Source organism: Serinus canaria, chromosome 1A (assembly GCF_022539315.1).
Source record: "Serinus canaria isolate serCan28SL12 chromosome 1A, serCan2020, whole genome shotgun sequence".
Taxonomy (NCBI): Eukaryota; Metazoa; Chordata; class Aves; order Passeriformes; family Fringillidae; genus Serinus; species Serinus canaria.
The window spans coordinates 47,250,275-47,271,626 of record NC_066314.1 but is presented as its reverse complement, the minus strand read 5'-3'; the positions used below and the strand labels follow the sequence as shown (position 1 = coordinate 47,271,626).

Sequence of the window (21,352 nt, the reverse complement as noted above, 5' to 3'; positions counted from 1 at the left end):
AAAAAAATCAAACAAGTAAAACATCTGTGTATCTCATATAACTCAGCAATGAAAACTACCTAGTGAGAGAAAATCTAGAATTTTCTAATTCACACCATGTGGCTCATGCAGAAAGAGGAAAAATTTGTCCCTTGAAAAAATTACTTAGGGTGACCTAAGAGAACCTTAAAGAAAAATCTGCATGAAGTTCAGAAGAAATGTTTCATTCCTCTCACCCAACATCAAATATGCCTGAGCTGGTCCTAAAACAAGACCACTGAAAAAAAATGGGGTGCTCTTTTTCATTATACTTGCAGTGGTTTTGGGTAGTTTGTAAGACTTATGCTAAGCACCAGAAACACTGCATTTATTGGGAATGTTAATTTGTTTTCACTGATGTTCCTCTTGCCCCATTTCCTCCTTAAAAAAAAATGGATCTGTTTAATTTCCCATCCAGTTGAGACCCTAGTAGAAGAGAATGAGAACTAATTATAAAAATCTACTTATATCCTCCTTCATAATGTCATTTCACGTCATTAGAATTAAGAATTTTTATCAAGCTTAAAAAGATCCCAAGCTGCTGTTTGGGTGTTATATCTGCTGGTAGAGAATGAATATTGACTCCTATACTCTAAGTGCTGCTTGTATGCTTTTTAGTTTTTGTTTTGTCTGTCCCCTGTTAAAGTGCACAACATCCAACATGAGATAAAACGTGTACATTTAATGGAAATGACTTGCACATTAACTCAGTTTACTCCATGTTCCTTGAACCTCCAAGGCAGAGATCTAATTTAAAAAAGCAAAGGACTTAATTGATGACTACAAATTACTTTATAAATAAATGACACTGTGTTCTTCCTAAACTCCTGTTGCTGCTTTTCTTAATGCAGTCAATGGGATTTCTACAGTTAACAAATGCAAGTCAGAAAAAATATTCCACATCTTCATTTTAATCCATTATTTCTTGATAACCCACATTAAAAGAAGAAGCCTTGTAGACTGTTGCAGTTTAACCCCAGCTGGCAACACTAAGTACCACTCAGCTCCTTGTTCACTCCATCCTCCCCCCATTAAAAAAAAGTAAAGTTTGTGGGTAGAGACAAGAATGGTTTGATAATTGAAATGAAATATTATTATTAATAATAATAGTAATGAAAAGGGGACAGAGAGAGAGAGGAATAAAACTCAGGAGAAACAAATAACCCACAATACAATTGCTCACCACCAACCCAGGCCCTCCCCAGAACACAGTAAGGCCCTCCCAGTCAGCTCCCCCTGGTTCATGTACTAGCCAAGGTGTTTTATGGTATGAAATAACCCTTCAGCTCATTCAGATCAGATATCCTGGCCATGCTCCCTCCCAACTTCTCATGCAGCTCCTCACTGGCAGAGCATGGGAAACTGGAAACTCCTTCACTTGGCAACAACTAAAACCTCACTGTGTTATTAACATTATTGTCATACTACATTCAAAATGCAGCACTGTACCATTCTCTAAGAAGAAATTTAACTCTATCCCAGGCTAAACTGGAACATAGGCCCAGTTGCAAGCAAAGACACAGCAAAGGATTTCCTCATTCTAGCAAAAACCAACCTGCTTCTGTATAATAAATCTGCAAAGCAGCTAAGCAACTTGATAAAGACCTTAAAGGTCCTTGGAAGGACTAGCTGGATGGGAAGTGCTGAAGCATGATGTACACACTTGAACAGCATGACTGGCTGCTTAGGAAAAGCCCAAGAATAAAAACAGTGAGAATTCTGTTCTCTGCTCTAAATCCAGCAAGAAAAATGACCACAAGTATTCAACATATGGCTAATATGGTAAGCTACCTAAAAACATAAAACCTATTATATTGGATCCAAGGTTTGTCTACTTCAGAGCTTGCTGGGTGAGAATATGCAGCTATAGAAAGAAGATATTCTAATTTCATTCTATTTCTAATATAATACATACTGGTATGTAATGGCACTTCTGCTGAAGTTTATCCCAGCTTTCAACAATCTACACTGAGGACTTCTTAATCACTGCTGAAAAATTTGTGTTAAACAGCCAACGGCCTTTTCATCTACAACTTTTTTTATACACTCTGGTTCTCACAAGTTTCTCTATCAAATAAGTTGTGTTATGTGAAAAAGCAATTAATGCTGTTTATTTTAATTGTCTTAAGTGATAATTTATGTCAAGGCTCTTTGATTTTTGTATTGTACAGTAAATAATATTTCTCTATTCCAATTTTCCTAGTCATTTATGATGGACATCATCAAATGTACATCATTTTTCAGCCCATGTATTCTGCTTTACTTAATCTCTCCCTTTCTCATACTTCAAGAATTCATACCCTTTCTTTGATCATCCTTGCTGTATTTATTGTATACTTTCTTTATCTACCATTTTTTTAAAGAAATGTAAGAACCAGAACTGTAGAAATTATTCGAGGAAAAGAATCACATCTGTCTACAATGGCAGTAATTATTTTTGTTTTCTCTTTCCTCATCGATTCTTAAGATCCTCTTCAACTTTTCCAATAATTTTGCTAAATTTAATTTGCATATTATTACCCTGTCTTATATAGTCTTTCACATCTTTCATCATTGTGGAAGCTTTTATTTGTACTACTATGGGTAATTTTGTACCATTGGCAAACCTAGTCATGTCATTATTTGTCTCCTATAGCTCATTAATTATGAATACAAGCCCTTTCTTTAGAGAAACAAAAGGTTCTTTCAAGTGTTCAAATCAGGTGCATTTTATCCTCTTCACTGCTACTTCCCTATGAATTTTCTAATTTTCTGCTAGAAATGAGAAAGGTTATTATGTAGCTTCTCTTCCTAGGATTAGTACTGTGGACATTTTTTGAGGTATTTGCTAACATGCAGATTTTGAATCTGATTATACTCTAATGACTGTAGTACAGTTGTAATTTCATAATAAAATTTCAGCTCAGGTGCTGTGTAATTCAATATTGGTCCAGAGTTACCCGTTCACTTGTGCTTTCTCTAAGAAAGAAACAAAAAGTTCATGCTGTTTATTATGCAATGGAATTGCATTTATTAGGTCAATATGGGCAGAACAAAAGTCTCCAATTATTAATCTTTCTATATAAAATCTGTAATCTGTTTAATATGCCACTCACTGTTCCTATCAAGGCTGGCTGGTGAATAATTTGGCTTCAATATGGTAAGTTGCCTATCTAAACATATAATTGAAAACAATATTATATTACTCATATATTCATTTTGAGAGAAGTTTTCTATAATATTTAGAACAATTTTTCCACTAGCACAACCTATTTATCTACATATATGTATGTTTATTTATGTACAAACTATGTTTATTTAACATACAATCTCTATTGTACATTAAATCCCATCCCATAGTTGTTAAATACATTAATATCCTACATGTTACCTTCCTCCTATCACACTAAGAAATCATTTTAGTTTTTAGCTTCCTCTTCTAAAATCAGACATTCCACTTTATCCAACTTCTTTAAAAACATCTAATATTTGTATAAAAACACTTACATACTTGGGCTTCATGTGCTTGGTTTTTTGTTATGTCCTACCTAAACAGAACTGTTTGCCTCTTCTATTTCCTATGTACAGTTTGATGACCTCTATCAGTTATTCATTTGAGGTTAAACAAAACCCCTCACACCATTTTATCTTTAAAGGAACTGCCATGAACTGTGTGCTTTTCTCTATGGCAGTTTCCTCCCACAAACTTTTAAGAAGATGCAAAAACACTTCTTACATGGAAGTACCACGAGGGTAAGACGCTCGCAGTACTGATGCTTCCTTTTACCTCTGATTGGAACCAATCTTTCTTATGGGTTTGTTTTTTTTCAAGTAATCCAATTTCCTAAGTGCACTACATTTCTACTGCCACTGCCCCTGCCATTGCAAGGTTGAAGTCTCAGCCTCTCTATTTTTATTTTGCATACAAGTTTTAAAGTATTTCCCGTAAAATTCAGACTTTTGGCTTCCTAGCAATTTCAATTTTGGGCTATATTTTTCACAAGAAATCCTTCCCTGACTATTTTTCCCTGAATATCTCTGTATTATTTTTATCCATTTTGTTCTGGTCACATCACACTGCATGACTGTTACAGGCATTAAGACGTTCCCACTAACCAAGTCCTCCACTGCTACAGTTCATATTGTTTCTTCTGTTTTCTGGGATCCCAACTCTAAAGAGATAGCTTCTATACAAAAGGAAAGAGTTGGGGAAATCTTATTTATGGAACCACTTCCAGCCTTCCAACATGAAATTCTCTGATGCATAACCTCAATAGTACCAGGGCTGCAAGGGGAACAGAACAGACTGGCTCAATAGTATTTCTGAGTATTTCTTTCATCAGTGATGCCACTCTGTCTCTGGAGCTCCTTCTCTTTAGTCACCATGGACACTGGAGACAGCATTCACTCTCTGAGGACCATGAGCTGTCTGCACCATAAACATGCACAAGTTACCAACCTAAAGAAACAATACTAAGTGACAATGCCTACAGAGAAAACTGGCAAGCCCCATTTAGTCTGAATTTTTATGTTACAACTACTGACTTCTTTTGGGAATTTTGGTTTTGGCAAAGATAAGTGAAAAGAAGAACTTGGTTTGGTCTACTACTGAGTAAGTAAAACTAAATATTGAAACCTATACTGATTTTGGGGCATGGTGGTGGGTGGGTTTTTTTTCTCTCTTATTTAAGCAAGAAGTTAGTCCCAGAGCTTCCATTTATCCCCGTAGCCAAAGTCTTCTTTACATTTTTATGACCCTCAGTTTCAGAGCACACTCCATGCTAGGACTCTATGTACTCGACAGGCTTTCATTAGTGATCTTAGATTTGTACCTGTATATCTCTGCCTGCGAGGTTTCAGCTGCTCACTTCATCTAATTAATTAGGCTGATGTCTTCTGTTTCTCTAATGGGATTATTAGGCAAAAGCAAGCTGCCACAGAGTCTCTCACAAAGACTTGCAGTTTGCAGTACAGCCTGTTCTCCAGAGGAAGTCATACAGTAAGGTTTGGAATCGAGACTTCTAATTTAAACTTTGAAATTTGTTTTAGACCTTTTGAAACTCATCCGATAGAAACAGAAGCCTAGCAATATTCCTGCTAACAGTCAGCAGTTAGACACAGATATGATGATATATACTTGGATATATTAAGATTGCTTACTTAATGGAAAAAGAACATTTCAAACATACCACATTCACTGGCTGATTCCCCCACCAACTGGAAGAACTGTTGAGCAATTTTCAGATGATCTCTCTGGAAGAAGAATAAAAAAGAAATCCAAGATGAGTTACAGGGTTGATGCTACAATACACAGTGAAAATATGCTCTTAGGAACACTTAGGGAGCAACTAACAAATCAATCAGGGCTGAAGCAAAAACAGAAAAGGTAAATGTGACATTCTATGTGTCTAGATAAAGAAGAACACCATACAAAGCAAACGGGGATTTTGGAAACAGGATACAGAAATCAAATTCATCTTGATTTATTATCAAGACCAGGAACAGAAATTTACATTTCACTCATTTTTTTTTTGGACTGATTATTGTACAGGAGGTTATGACACTAAAAAATCCTGCAATCTAAATAAGAAATGACTGCCTCTTTCACTCCATTCCGGTTTCTACAGATCTGTTCACATTGCGTTGCTGGAGAAGCTGGAGAACCTCACGGGCTTTACTCACCGAGCCCATTTCTTGTCCAAGTGCTGCATTTACCACCCCTTTGAGGATGTACTCCTGGAAAAAAAAAGTTAAAAGGGATCAGAGAAGACATGGTGAAGATTTCAGAAGACACATAAAAGCCTACATGTGCATTATTCTTCATTAATTCAATTCTATCACAACTCAGTTTAGTAGGCAGCTGGTTAGTGTGGCAGTGCTTAAGCACTGTACTAATTTAGTCCCCCAAAATACATTCTACTTGCTAGGTAGTTCCCTCTACCAATATGTTGGATGCAGAGGAGTACTGTGTTTTCTGGTAAGTTTTATGGTCAAAGACAATGCACCAGGAGGAATGTGGTAACATCCTTTCATGCCCTCTTCACCATCATATCACCAAGAAGTGCACAATTGTTATACTAAAGCACAGATCCCCTTTCAAATATGCACATTGGTTAACCATAACCACTGACATCCTTGCTGCAAAATTCATAGTGTTTCTCATCAGGACAAATATGCCAAAAAGGTTTGTGCTCTGTGGCCATGTTACTCCAGTAAAATTAGCAACAGAAGTTGAATATGTTGTAACCTCTAGTAGGAGAAACAATAATAGTTTAATTCTTCTCTGAACAAATTTTTCTCAGAGTGTAAGAGACTCTTGTCTTACCCAAATCTTATAATTAAGAGTTATATCTATAAACCTGTTTTAGTAGATACTCCTGATAAACCAGGATGGCCCTGCTACAGAGGTAAACACAGAAGAAGAGAGACATCTTTCAAGAGACCAAGAGACCAATGACAGAATGTAAAGAAATATCCTGAGAGTACTAGCCACGATAGTAAGTAATTATTTTAGCACACCAGCTATCTTAGAGATGCCAAATTATTATCCTCCAGGCATTGTGATAAAGAAGAAATTTGAGAAGTACTCAAGTAGGTTTTATAAGTAGTTTTGCAAGTATTAGCAGGGAGTTCTTTAAAAGTGTGAGTGAGAAATGATTAAAAAAAAAGCACAAAGATTCTCATTTCAAAATGTGATCAAGAATTATAAGCCAAGTATATCGGGCCAATATCCTACAATAGGAACAACAGCTGCAGAAAACCATTCAAGTAAGTTTTGCTGTACTGAAAAGTGTAAAGCGACATCAGAAGACACTCCTCACTCCTCAGCACAGAATCACCAGATCTGTGTTTTTGAGGTTTTCCTTTTCCCTCCCTCCCTCCTTCCCTCCCTCTCTCCATCTAATTCCTTACATAGACTCATGAAAGGTCCCTTTTATGCCCAGCTATGTGACCTTTGGAAAAGAAACAGCAAAGACGAATAAATCAGAGACTAAAGATGCTGGAACAGCCACAGAAGAAAATTACAGTAGCAGCCAAGGGACACTGTAGTTTTCACTTATGGCAGCCAAAGTGTGATGGGATTAGAACATACCATTTACTAAAACTGTTTAATCTAATCTAGCTCATTTTAATTGAAACGGCTTCAGGACAGACTGTATGAGCATCGGAACTAGCAAATCTGAGGGATGAAAGCCATACCAGGCAGACAACCAGACATAGATGTAAGGGGGCTTTTACCTATGCAGTAATGGTCCATTTCCCAAAATCAACGCTGCACTCAACAGAGCTGTATTCCTAGCTGCACCCAGGTGGTACAGTAATAAACAGGCAAAAGTACTCATATCAGCACATATATAATACTTTATACATGCACATTAAATTTGTTGTTGATGAAGGGCTAAAAACACAAGAGTTTTAAGAGTGGAAATGGGGAAAGTTGTCCTCAGGATACCAGTTTTGTATGTGGCAGATTTTGTATCAGTTTATAACCTCTGTCTTTATGTGTCATGACGTCATTTTCCAATTACCTGTGGAGCTGTAGGTTCCAGGTCCTTAATCAGGTTATAAGCCTCCTGCACATCATCTGAAATGCCAGACATTAGAATGTATGACAACTCATAGCACACTGTATTAGAACAAATCACTCATCCTCTACAACATTCCCCAACAGTCATAGACTAAGAAATAAACTATTTAGACAGGAGGAGAAAGGTAACTGTAAATCATTGTGAATTTCTATCACAATGGTGATAGTTTTCTATAACTCAAATAACAAACACAGAGTGAGTAATAGCTCCTTTATTACTACAGTTTTCCTAGCAGAGATGGTTTGGCCCCTTTGCTCATAATCCAGTGGCTGCCTTCTCAACAGCACAAGGTCAAAATAATAAATCCATCATCTTCCTATACTTTGTTTTCTCATATTTATTTAGCCCACAAAGAGAACATGGTAACATGATGCTGTATGAAAACTTCATCTTTTCCTTAGCAATATTTCAGCATCTGTCCAGCAGATCCTAATTAAAAAGGAAAAAGCACTACTAGTATTGAAGTTTAAATGTGAAGTTTGAAATCTATAAATTACTTCATTTCCACACAAGAATTATATAAACTGAATAGATCATAAACTTTCCCTGAATTAAAAAATATGTTGGCACTATGGTTGGCTTTGTAAATCAACCTAGTGAAGATCCTCTGCTAGTGGCAAAATTTTGTTAATACAGCATTACACCAACTGCCCACATAAATAAGCCTTATCAAACAAAATTTTTTTTCACTAGACCATACAATCAGAGGCAGCCACTTAAGGCAATATGCACTGGAACTGCCAGGCTCCCATCCATAACCTCTGCTTTCTTACCTACTCCCTTGACTAGTCACACAGTAAGGCAGCATTACCTTTGCTTTTCTTTTTTCCTTTTTTTTTTTTAATATTTTTTGGCTAGCACATCACCACAAAAAAAAAAAAAAAGACAAAAAAAAAAAGACTGTAACCCTTATTTTTATCACATAGTGTAGACCATCAACACAGAACTATGCTCTTCAGGTTCCAACGGAAGTGACTAGCAAATCTCACAGCAGCAGATTACAGCAGGATACCAGCTGACCTCAAACCCTTTTAGAAGTCACTATGCTGAAGAGTTGGAAAAACAGAATGCATGTTTGTGCTTCAGTCACTCCAGTCTAGAGCATACATCATCAGCACAATGATTTATCAGAGACCTTTTCAGTTTTGGAGAGACAGCTGTAGTCATTAGAAGTAAGAATTTCTCACTTTCCTAACCAATGTTGCTACCCTAGCAAGACTTAAAAATGGAAACTTGGCCAAAGGCCTCTTAGAAAAGAGGTCTTAGTCCAAATTCCCCTTGCTCTTTGTCAGTACACATCATTTGTATATCACAGTAAAGAGAAGAACCTAACTAATGAAAATTACTGCAAGGTTAGCAGCATAGGAGTAAACAAGACTGACTCATGAGATGCACTTTGTTTCCATGTAAGTAGAACTTAATTTGACACATATGTTATTATCAAGAATACTGTTGTGCAAGATAATTGGTAATAGTACCAAAACTGCCTATAGTGACACTAGCAACAATAATACTGGACAGAAAGGTGGCTGGGGACAGCAGACATGGATTAACCAATGCCAAAATGTACTCAAGGTGTGACCAGTCGTGTGAATAAGGAGATAAACGTTGATGCTGTATACCTTGCCTTCAGCAATATCTTTGAAATGATCTCTCATACAAACTTGAAAGAGAGGACTGGCTAAGTAAAACTATAAGGAATGGAAAACTGGCTGGACTACCTAAGGACAGTGACCAGTTGTACAAAATCCAACAGGTGGCTCATCGCGAGTCAAATGCCCCAGCGACTAATACTGTTGAATAACTTATTTTTATTAATGATCCAGATAGCATAGACTACTCTGAGAAAGTCTGAAAATGATGAAACACTGTGAAGAATGCCCCCAGATATGGAGAAGCAGCTCAGTAGGCTGAAAAAATGGGCTGAAAGAAATCTGATGAAGTTCAGTGGAGGAAAAATGCAAGTCTTGCATCTTGCTTGGTTTGAAACATGCCTGAGCAAGTGAACCAGCTAAAAGGCAATCTGGCAGACAGTGCAGCCTTGTAGCAAAGGAGGCACACTGGATCATATTAGCATGAATGAAGCCATCATGGCAAGGGAAGGAAATCTTTATTTGGCACTTGTGAGGTTACACAGGAGTACTGTGTCCAGGTTTGGGATCTGACGATCAAGACAGACATTGAAACACTGGAATGAGCCCACCTGAGGGCTCACATGGCAGGAAGAGGGCTGAGGAGAAACTGAGAGAACTGAGTTTGCTTAGCCTTTGGAAGAAAGCATCTCAGGGGAGATGTTACCACTGTCTACAATTAACTGATAGGAGGGTATAGAGTAGATGGAAACAGGTTCCACAGAGAGAGAGAAAGGCAGTGGACTCAAGGTAGAACAGAGGAAATTCTAACTGGATGCTTGTCTGGACAAGGCTTTAAGCAACCTGATCTAATTGAACCTATCTTGAATCACACAGCCAGTCAACCCACTGCTGAATAAAATAACACAAAGGGAGAATACGAATAGATCTGAAAATCACAGATATAATTCAAAGAAGCCGGCAAACACAGGAGAGATACAAGTAGAAAATCCTTACCAACTGATTCTGGCTACCTACCTGCATTCTTTAAGAATTGTAGAGTAGACTTTTATGAAATATCTCATTCACAGTCACTTTGGTTCATATTTTGTTAGTGCTGTATATACAGAAATGGTTGTCCTTGCCTTTACAGAACATATGCCTACCATTCTCATATATTCAGGCAGAGGACTGGTCCTCTCATTAGAAACAAATAAACACTACCATTCCCAAAGCCATCTCCTGCAACCCAAAACCTCCAAAACTCTGATGAAGTAGGCTTTTTTTGAATGCACAGTATTAAAGCCCTTCTCTGCAAACCATGGGAACTTTTACCTCGCTATTTTACAGAGGAACAGAAAGTGAAATAAATTACATTTTACTGCAAAGAAAAAAAAATCGAATAATTTGAGATAAGATGAATTAATGTCATGCCTGAAGCTATGAAAGAGCCAGAGGAAGGTGCATTTACCTTGCTGGAGATAGTAAATCACAAGATTCAGTCTTGCCTCAGGAATAACATCAACCAGAGGAGGCAGGACTTGCAAAGCCCCTTCTCCTCCTCGGAAAACCACCTGCAGAGAAAAGCAGCATATTGATAATCATGTATCAGAATCTTTTCTATGATAAGTTAATTCAAGGAAATTAATCCTTAAATTCCTGTGTAAACAGTACGAAAAGGTCAGTGGCTCTGGCATTAGTTTAATTCCTGCTTTAATATAGCTGTAGAATTATACAGTATGACAACCTTTACTCTGAAGAATATAAGTATTAAATCCATACATAAAGATTAACTTATTTCAGCTTTTAGCAGCTCAAAAGAATGATATATTATATATCAAAGATTTAAAAGAATAACAAAGTCTCAGTGAAGAGAACACATACAAAACTATAAACTGCTTATGATGTTTTCATATGAAAAAAAATTAGGCTAACAACTCCACATTTATTTAGAATGACACAGGATCCTAAAATGATCAGAAGCAGTCGGTTATACTTCAGTTTCACGTGACAGTTCATCCAACAAGATCTAATGTACTTATTCAATAAAGCACTGGCAAAAATACCAGTTAATGTTGTTTTATTTTACAAAATAAACAACATTAACTTACAAAAGTCCAGTTTGAAAGCAGTTTTAACTCTTGGAGAAAGAATGACTGCTCTTGAAAAATGACAAGGCAAGTAACTGCCTGTCATTAAACATAAGCAATCTACTGTTACCAGTTGTTCAGCAAAATAATAATACCACTGAATGGAAAATTAACCATTAGTTACTCTTAGTAACTCTTTTACTGCAGAACACAAAAGTATTTTGATTTTACAAGCATCTTTTTTCCTAGAACTCCCTGCTTAGTACTTTTGGGATGAAGGCCATTTTCATGAGCTACCTTTATTCCAGTCAAATTGTTCTGGTACTAAACAGAGTTCAGGGTCATCCTGACTTGTTTCTACAGTATCTTTATTGAGCAGGGTCCACAAAGTATCTTGCATAGGTACTCTTACACAATAGACATTATTTTAATATGCCTTCAAGACTAAAAGCAACAGCATTATTATTTTCTTGACACAGTCTCAAACTGTCAGGGAAAAATTCCAGGAAAAAAAGCAAATACACTTGAAAGCACATTCATTATACTGGTAGGATTCCTGGAATGAGACTTATATGGCAGCAGAGACTCAATTAAGTCTGCAGTTTTTCAAAATACTCCATTTTATGAATCATCATGAAAAGCTCCACAAGTAAGTGCAGTTCACATTAAATCCAGAAATGCATTACTTACCAGATTATGCTTAATGAGCTCCTTGCCAAACTCAAAAGATGATGAGGCACTGTCTGTCAAGTTTTTGAGCTCTGCCTGGAATTATATACATTCCAAAATTTTAACATAAAACCAAAAAAGCACAGAAGCCTAAGTGGAACTTCAAATGAGCTTCAAAGCTGACACCAAAACATCTCCATCGGTGTTGGATGACTAGAAGATTTTGCCTTTCCACTTCTATCTAATCATTTAAGCAATTGGGTAATACATACAAACACAAGACCAAAAGGATACTGGGAAAATGGTAAGACACTGTGCACATTTGTGGACAGATGGGTTAATGCCAGGGAAACTGAAATAGGTGATATTCCTATTAGAGCATAGTGACAAGGTAAAGGCCATTATCCACATTACTGATTAAGACAAAGGAAAAGAAACCTTTATGGAATCTTAAACTAAAATAAAGGTGAGTTGAAGGACTGTCCAATAGATACCTCTGCAGCCTTTCCATTGTAAAGTCGGAAATGGTTACAAGCCTTAAGGTTAAGAGCAATGGTGCTGTCAGGAACTTGCTGAAGATAAACAGCTAGCACTTCCTGTGATACATCATAATAATCCAGTTTGTAATAGCACAGGGCCACATATACATTCAGAGCCAGGTATTCCCTGCAGGAAAGAGGATTAAAGAGAACCTTTAAATCCCACTAGATAGTTTAACATTCCCCACTACAGTGCATTAAAATCAGTAAATAAAAAGAAAGCTCTCACATCTATTCATTTTTTACAAACACATCAAAACTGGGGCTTCTGAGAAATGCTTAGGGCTTCTCTAGTTTGTCAGCTAGGACACATTCACAGTATTTTTTTCCACAGCAGCTACTGCAGCTTTTAAAAATTACCAACAAAACTTTTGTTTTGCAAAAGAAATTGTGGCAACTTCACACCAAGGAAACATGCAGAACATGAGCATCATAACTGGCCTGGCAGAACATGCTTTTCTAAACAATAAACTCAAAGATATTTAATGTACACATAAAAGTTTGTACCAAGTACAATTATTTTAAAAAATCCTTGTCATTACAAGCAGTCAAGCCCGAAGAACTGGACAGAAAAAAGACAAGCATTGGTGAAAACTCTAAGTAAAAGGATAATTGTTATGAAGGTTACTCATTTAGCTGTGAGTGATTATTTCTGCAGGACTTGGAGGTTAAAATCTCTTTCCCAAGCATTACATGATACATGCATTATGATAGATTTCTCGGAAGCATTCAAGAGGAGATAGATCAAAAGATAGCAGTATTCTAGGACAGCAGTTTCTATTTTCTAAAAAATACTTCCAGCCAGTTCAATTTGTTTGCTGTTAAAGTCTGAACTAAAAATTTGCAGAACATGACAGAAAAACCCATCAACAAGTATCACAGAAGATAAACAGAGAAGGAAAGAATTTCAGACTTAAAGGAATGCAAGGAACTCTCCATAAAACCCAAGAACTGAACCCTTCTAAGGAAGGCTAAGATGTGAAGGAGAAGTCAATAATTCAAGCAAAGTCCCAAGACTGGCCATCAGAGGGGAAAAAATAAAAAGACAAAGCAGGTACATAACCATATATCATTTCAGAAGAAAAAAGTAACAAAATAAAAAAGATATCAGAATGAATTAACCAACAATTTCACAAAAAGAAAAACAAGAGAGAGCAGACATTTTTAAATGTGGGGTTTTCAATAATACTTTGAATGAACAAAATTAAGGAGCTGCAACTGGTGCACATTCTGTGATGAGAAAGGGACATAGCAGTTGTGGAAAATGTCTACTTTCAGAAACCAAACAATTTGTAATTTAAAAACCACCAACAACACGGATGTTCCAGCACGGTTTAGGGATGCGCACCGATTGTCCAGCAGAATGCGCTTGTAGATATCAATAGCTTCTTGGTAGTGGGACCGCATGTAGTGGATAGATGCCAGGCTAAGCTGATCTTCTGTAACATCTTGCAAGTTCTGGTGAGAGCTCATCAGTTTCTTTTCATCACTGAACTAAAAAGAGTGGGACACTTTCTCAGAAGAGTTCAACAAAACAAGCTTTTTAATTAAACAGGTTAGTTTTGTCCTTGCTGGTAAACACCATTAAATATCTGGAAAACTGCTGTTACTTTAAAGTTAATTTGACCAGTGGAGAAAGCCAAACATAAAGAGGCAGATGAGTTCAAACTGAATAAATGTTAGGCTAAAACTAAGCACACATTTTCCTTTAAGGTGTGATTTAGATATATTTACATGTCATGTGCTTTGATGGATAAGAGGGAAAGAACTGAATTAATTATTCCACAAACAGAATTTCGCAACACAAAATTTCATTGTAATTATTCAAGCCAGCAAAAATTTTGCTGTTTGTAGATCCAAACCTAATGTCTCATGCATAGCAGAAAAACACAAGACTTGCAAACACATGAGCCCTAATTTTACTAGTCTTAACAGCACTAACAAGTTCACTTTCACCAGCCTCTAATTTCTAGTTTCTTTGAGTAAATGATTATTTTTAAAAGCATTGCTGAATTGCACATTTAACACACACACAGAAGGCTAAAAACAAGGAACAGATTTAAACGTACTCATTATATTTGTATTACAATAGTGAAGTTGAGGCTATTTACCAATCGGGCTGCTCAAATCACTTATTCCACTGCTTTCCTTTGCTGGTTTTGCTGATTCAGTAGTAATTATGAATTTATCTTTGACACAAATTGTAATATTATATATTTGTTTTTCCACCTATCTGCTAATTTTCTTCAAATGCTTCTTCTCCCTCTTTGAGCTATTCACAAAGTTAAAAGGCAAGATAAGTTGCTTGACAGAACTAAAGGCAATGGGCTTCGTTGTTTTGGTAAAACCATTTATTTCCAGCGACTAACTAGATAAAGAGAAGTTGCATAATTCCTAGTTCATCATAGACATCTGTAAGTGCCAATGCCACTGAAAAAAGGCTTTAAGATTTCTCTCTTAAAACTAACAGATATCTAAGTAAAGAGAATTTGACATTGAAGCTAACATTAAAGATTTATACTTCTTTTTAAGTCAGTATCATTAGTAGCAGAATGCTTCTCACATATTCTGGTACAGGATGGTACAAAACCTAATTTAAGGGAAGATAGCTATGTGTAGTAAATGAAATAAGCACTTAATTGTTGTTGAAATTAAATTAAATTTCATGCTATTAACAATATGATTTCCTGGATACTGAACTACTTAAGAGGACCAGTAACAGCATATACACCATTTTGGTCAAATTGCTACATGTCAGAGAGCTGCACATTAAGAAAACTTGGTACATTTAGAAAAAAAAGCAAAACAGTGGCTTCTACATTTCTGATTCTATTAAGGTTTCAGGCTCCTCATGATCAAAAATACCATTATGTGAAGTGTATTGGTAATACTTTCCTTAGAAACATGCTGAGATCACGTTTTCTTACTTGCTTTCTCCTCTACATTTTAATACAGTAGGGTGGTTATGAAAAATGTTTGCTCTTCTGCCACCACAGGCATTTTAATATTCTGCCAGGTTGCCAGCATAAATTACACATTAGTAAATTGAAAAGAAAACAAACAAAGCAGGAGTGAAGGAATCATACCTTATGTGCCAGGTGAAAGAGTAAACGGTTCTGGAGACCACTCTTAGGTGCTGAAAGGGAAATTCAGTAAGTATTATTATAATGAACTACTCACAGGGTATCTCTTTATATTTTTAACTTTCTTTCTCAATAGACATGAATGCACCCCTAACTAGCCCAAGTACAGATCTTCACTGAGAGCCCTTTGCAGGTCATGCCTTGGGGTTTAGAGGTCTTCCTCATTCCTATCTTAACTTCCTGACTATTTCTTTTTAAATCCCTGTTGAAAATAATTTTTCATTGGCCTCTACCTTCAACGAGCCTTAAAACGATAATGCAATTCTATGAATTGCATTATCGTTTCCCTACAGCGATTTCTCAATAATTCTCTGAGGGTTTTTTTGTGACACATAAGCATAGCACTGTTTCAAAATAAAAAGCAGCAACAGATGAACTCAAGGCTCCTTCTATATGTGTCACGTTTCAAATAAGTTTTGATTTATAATTCCAGGAATCTCGTTAACTTCTAGTGTTTTGAAAAACCCAGTGCTGCTACCACTTTGTTAAGTATGCACGTTACATTTTACCTCTAATATTTCTTCTGTAATTAGGAATGAAAGGCACACAAAAGAATTCTAGGGACAGAGCAGATAAGATTCAAACTAAGACATGGCAAGAAATTGAAGAGGGATATTTTCTTACTAGAGCCAGTAAAGTAAATGAAATTTCTTGCTCCAGCAGGATTAGGAATTCCATTGATTTCCCCCATATGACACAAATTGTAAACTGCAGAGTTTTAAGTCACTTTTGCTTCACCAAGAGTGACACATGTCCTGGTCAAACAGAGCTATTCATTTGTTTTGCAAGCAATCTTCCAAAAAGCCTCCCCTTGTTTCCTGTACTTTTCCTAGCCTAATGAGCACTCTCATTCTTGCTCAGACCAACCAGCTGGCAAAGCATGTTCCACAGAAGGGGTGTACATGGAATCTTTACAAAAAGCAGAATTACTTACTGTGTTTATAAGGCCACAAAACTGCAGAGTTAGCATAGCAATAGCCTGTAACACAAGGCTGTAATTCTTCTGACATCCTAAACCATAAAAGAGGGATCAAACCACCAATCCCTCTTCCCTACCACCCCCTGAAGATGGAATTTATTTTTTTAAGTAATTTAGGGACAGATTTCCAGGTTTCTTTTTCTTTCTCCACATAGTAAGTAAACTTTGTAACACAGTGGACAGCGCCAAAACCCAGGCCATTCTGATAAGACTGGCAGCACAAGGCTGCCCACCTACTTCTATAAGTACAGCAATTATTTCTCCCCTTTTTTCTTTAGCAAGCTGTGTTATTCAACCATGTTTCTAGAAAAATTAGGACAGTTAATTGTATCTTTAACGAACTACTAGAATAGAAGACCAAAATACAAAGGTGGCATGAAAGCACTCTCACAACATCTTGTAACAGTTCTAACAGAGCATCAGGTTGTTGCTTGAAGAAGCTTATTGTCTTCAGCCTAGGATTTTTGAGGGAATTAGGCTATTTATTAAATAACAGAAAGTTTCTGATTTACAACAAATACTGCATAGTCAGCTGTAGTAGTATAACTGCCATGACAGTATGTGTATTTCACTCAGTGAGTTAGAAAGTGAGAGTACCTTAATTTAAATGCATGCTCTTCACTCTACATGTTCCCCAGCATTAATTTATAGGTTTTAATATCAAAGTTTAGAAGGGTTGCACATGGACCCTACATGTGCTTTTGTGAGAAACTTCAACCACAACCATCCTTCACAATTCAAAACATTTGGTCATCAAAGACTCCAAAAATACAAGCAGGACAGATTGTGGGATTTATACTGAAAATAACATATTGTATAATCACAGCACCATGGGTAAAGACACCAATGTTCCTTTTTTGAGTAGGTTTTCCTTTTTTTTCCCCCCTTCTGAGTGTTTTTTAGCATTAATTTCACTGTGCAAATTGTGACTTGCAAGCAATAATGTCAAGAATCTAAACCAAGGAATTTTTGTTTCACTGGTCAACCAGTGAGTACAGGCTACCCTTGCAAACCTGGCATCTGATCTAACATGAAAATTGTTATTTACTTCTTGGCAAGAGCTGGAATGTTAGCCCACACTATTTAACACTTAAAAACAGGCGAAAGATGAAATCCTAGTTTTGATGGTGTGCATGGATATATGGAGGGTGGAAAAGTGTCCTGCTTCATAAGATATTATATGATACTAGCTATCTGATAGTCTTGAAAATAAGTTGCTTAAAACCCCATGCAAATATAGCCCTGTCAATACAGTAAGCAGAAATATGGAAACATTCAACATCAGCAGTTTCTTTTCTCTCAGTGTCAAATGCATTCTTTAAGGAAGACAAGGCTACATATGAACAAGGTCAGATTAGTTTTCAGAAAAAATGGGGTCATGAATATTGGATAAAGACGCTGTCAATCACTGGAGCAGAAAGTGATACAACTGCCTCATCAGACAATGATTTTTAAGGGACATTTAAAGGACATTAGTTTGTTTTTCTATTATTCTCTGCTGCTACTAAATCTCATTGACAATGATCTATTAATACTACAAGGAAGCACAATCTCCTTTTCCTGCTCTATTCTTTCAAGACAATGACTCTTTTTTATTTTTTTAAAATCAACACTAAGAAATCTTAGGATCATAACATACATGATGATAATGCTGCATGGCAACAAACTGGACCCTGCTTCAGGTCTAGTATTGGCCTTGTACTCAAGCACTGATGTAGCTGGATGAGATTTATTTCTTTCCACCTAGGAAAAGCATCGATATTCCTTTGCCAGAATATTTGTCATGATCAGTGCTGTTTTTCCAGGCACTTGCATCACAGCTGTCATAGATCTGAAAAGTGTTCTGTATATTTTTATGTGCTGACACTGACACGCACCTACTGAAGTATTTGTTAAAATATAATAAGCAATTACAGTAAGAATGAAGACATTGTTGAAGACGTCTTCACTAGTTATTAAACAAAATGTCAAACTTACTAGAAATGGCAGCTCACATCTTCCTGGGTTCCATATTGCTGTCTCAGGCAGTAAAAAGATGATGAAATAGAGTCACAGATAAGCTGGAATTTGTGCCCTCTCATAAGAGTGCAAGGCACTGCTGGTCATGCATCCAGCATTAACAAATCCCATCTAGCACATAATGCATATTCTAGAGCAGCCCTTCACACATCGACAGGCATAGAACACGTGTTAAACACACTGAGCAGGAGCTGGTAGGAAGGGAGCAGGGCTTAGAAGGCTCCATCCTGACAGTAGAAAATAGAACCAGAGGAAACCTTATTCTCCTTGTCCCTGAGAAGGAGAATGTGACACATAAGCATAGCACATAATGCTCATCTGAACACATTAGCTGAATGAAGCCCTCTGTGTCACAAAACCAAAGTTTCACTGGTGGAGGGGAAAATGAAAGGGAATGGGGAAAATGTTCAAAAAACCCATGGGCCAGCAGTGAGGTTTACACTTACACCCATTTGAACAGCTCAACTGTTCAGAATTTTCTTGAATAAAATTTACAGAGGATATTCACTGAAATTTTCCCATTCCTACAAAACTTAAATGGCAGTTTAGCTATGTTCAGTTACTTGCAATACACACACATTTAATTTCAGTCATACTAAGCACAAAGTAAATTAAAGATCATCAAATTAATTACTCCTGGGCTGTAGCTTCCACTATACTTAAAAAAAAACAAAACAAGAAAATAAGGTTAGTAGCTTTTAGAGTTTAAACATGTGATATTTTCACTTGTGCACTTTGAAAGTTCCATATATGTAATGGTTGGTTCAAAACCTCAGCTAAAATGCACCAAAAGTAACTACTGTTCTCAAGACAGAGTACAAGCAACAAAGCAGATAAAAATCATGTAGCTGAACATGCAATCATAAGAAAAGAAAAACCTAGTAACTGTTCTGTGCCTGCTTGTAACTCAACATTTTCACTGGTGACAACTATTTCACACCTGAAAAACATCATTTCACAAGTAAGAAAAACTGGTTTGGAAAAGGTCATTGTTCTTACTAACCCATCTCTGTTTTGCTTTTGTACAATATTGCTTGTTTCAATATAGGCTGTAAAATGAGTTCTCTGTTCAGTTAAACCACATTCAGATCTGACAAATGCAGAGATGTGAAGAAGCAAAGTAATTACAAAGCTTTTTCCATCAAAAATTGGAAGGGATGAAACAAACCCCCAACTTTAATGAATGGTTCAGCAATACAACCCTGTCTGTGCATGAATCTTAAATTTATTCTAAGATTCCATTTATCCTGAAAAGACTGTTTTTCATAACAGACTTAACTGTAGCCCCACTTATGTGCACATTTTGTGGTTTAAAAGAACAATTTTAGTTCTTATGCTTTAGTTCTTAGTTTCTTTCTTAGTGCAAGCCAATGGTTTCTGAAAGCACTATGCTGGCTTCTAAACACTTGGATCAGTTGTCAGGATGACAGTCCAAGTGTGCCAGGCTGAGTTTCTGTTCTTGGGCCTTTGCAAAGCAAAGAACTGTAAATGCAACATAAGAGTATTAGTTTTTATTAAAAAAATAATAATTTGTTGTTATTATTATATTCTTAATGAAGATCAATAGTTTAAGTCTCATTCTCTCAAGACAAGATTGGCTACTCACAGCACAGAAAACATATGTTCAGCCAATGCACGAGAACACAGATGCAAAAGGAGTCAGCAAAGCATCACTTGACAGCTTCACTATGGGATGACTTCAAAACAACAGTAGCTGACTTGGAAGTAACTCTACCTTCACCTCAGAACCAGGAACATTAGTAACTGCAATGTGAGCAGACAATAGGGGAAAAAGGAGAAGCCAGAAATGCCTGAAAGGATTTTGGAAGAAAGCCTGGAGGAGGTAAAATACAATAGTAATGAAAAACCTTTAAGGAGGGATTTTTCTTTATTGCCTTTTTGCTCTACTTAGGTTATATTTACAGTAATTCTTTTTTATATGACTTTTGATATTCAGTCTTATTCTTTCCTGAGAGGATCATAGAATGGCTTAGATTGGAAGGGACCTTAAAGATATCTAATTCCAACCCCCCTGCTGTAGCCATGAACACCTTCCAGTAGACCAGGTTGCTCAAGGCCCTGTTCAGCCTGGCTTTAAACACTTCCAGGGACAGAACTCCACTGGGCAACCCCTCACCACCTTCACAGTAAAGAATTTCTTCCTTGTATCTAATCTAAACCTACTCTCTTTCATTCATTTCATAAAATTCCTCCATTCCTCCTTCTCCTATCACAACATGCTTGTGTTAATGGTCCTTGTTCAGCTCTCTTTTAAGTCCTGTCTAGGTACTGGAAAGCCTCAATGAGGTCTCCCTGAACCCTTTTGTTCTCCAAGCTGAAAAATCCAATTCTCTTTGCCTTTCCTTGTAGGAAAGCTGCTCCATCTCTCTCATCGTTTTGGTGGCCTACACTGGACTCATAGGAAGGTCTATGTCCTTCCTGTTCTGGGGACCCCAGAGCTGGATGCAGCACTGCAGGTGGGGTCTCACCAGAGCACAGCAAAGGGGCAGAATCCCGTCCTTCATCCTGCTGCCCACTCTCCTTTGGATGCAGCCCAGGATACAACTGGCTGTCTGGGCTGAGTGCACATTGCTGGGTTGTGTCCAGCCTCTTGTTCTCCTACACTCCCAAGTCCTTCTTGGCAAGGCTGCCCTTGATCCCTTCATCCCCAAGCTGGTGTTGATACCAGGGGTTGCCCCAACCCAGGTGCAGCACCTTGCACTCAGTCATTCTGAACTTCTTGAGGTTCTCACAGA

At 37.0% G+C, this 21,352-nt stretch overlaps 1 protein-coding gene across 3 annotated transcripts in view; it reads right to left on the bottom strand.

The window, feature by feature from the left end:
* IFT56 (intraflagellar transport 56) overlaps window positions 1–21,352 on the bottom strand; it is a 47,188-nt gene that overhangs the window by 15,827 nt on the left and 10,009 nt on the right. For 2 of the 3 annotated variants that reach the window (XM_030237969.2, XM_050970123.1), the window contains 8 exons: window positions 15,542–15,591; window positions 13,804–13,949; window positions 12,411–12,582; window positions 11,938–12,012; window positions 10,629–10,731; window positions 7,527–7,582; window positions 5,680–5,733; window positions 5,187–5,250 (listed from right to left, as the gene is read on the bottom strand). In XM_030237969.2, the coding sequence (XP_030093829.1) occupies window positions 5,187–5,250; window positions 5,680–5,733; window positions 7,527–7,582; window positions 10,629–10,731; window positions 11,938–12,012; window positions 12,411–12,582; window positions 13,804–13,949; window positions 15,542–15,591 (720 nt within the window). The remainder of the gene's footprint in view (window positions 1–5,186; window positions 5,251–5,679; window positions 5,734–7,526; window positions 7,583–10,628; window positions 10,732–11,937; window positions 12,013–12,410; window positions 12,583–13,803; window positions 13,950–15,541; window positions 15,592–21,352) is intronic. The other variant, XR_007776626.1, reaches the window with a different exon arrangement.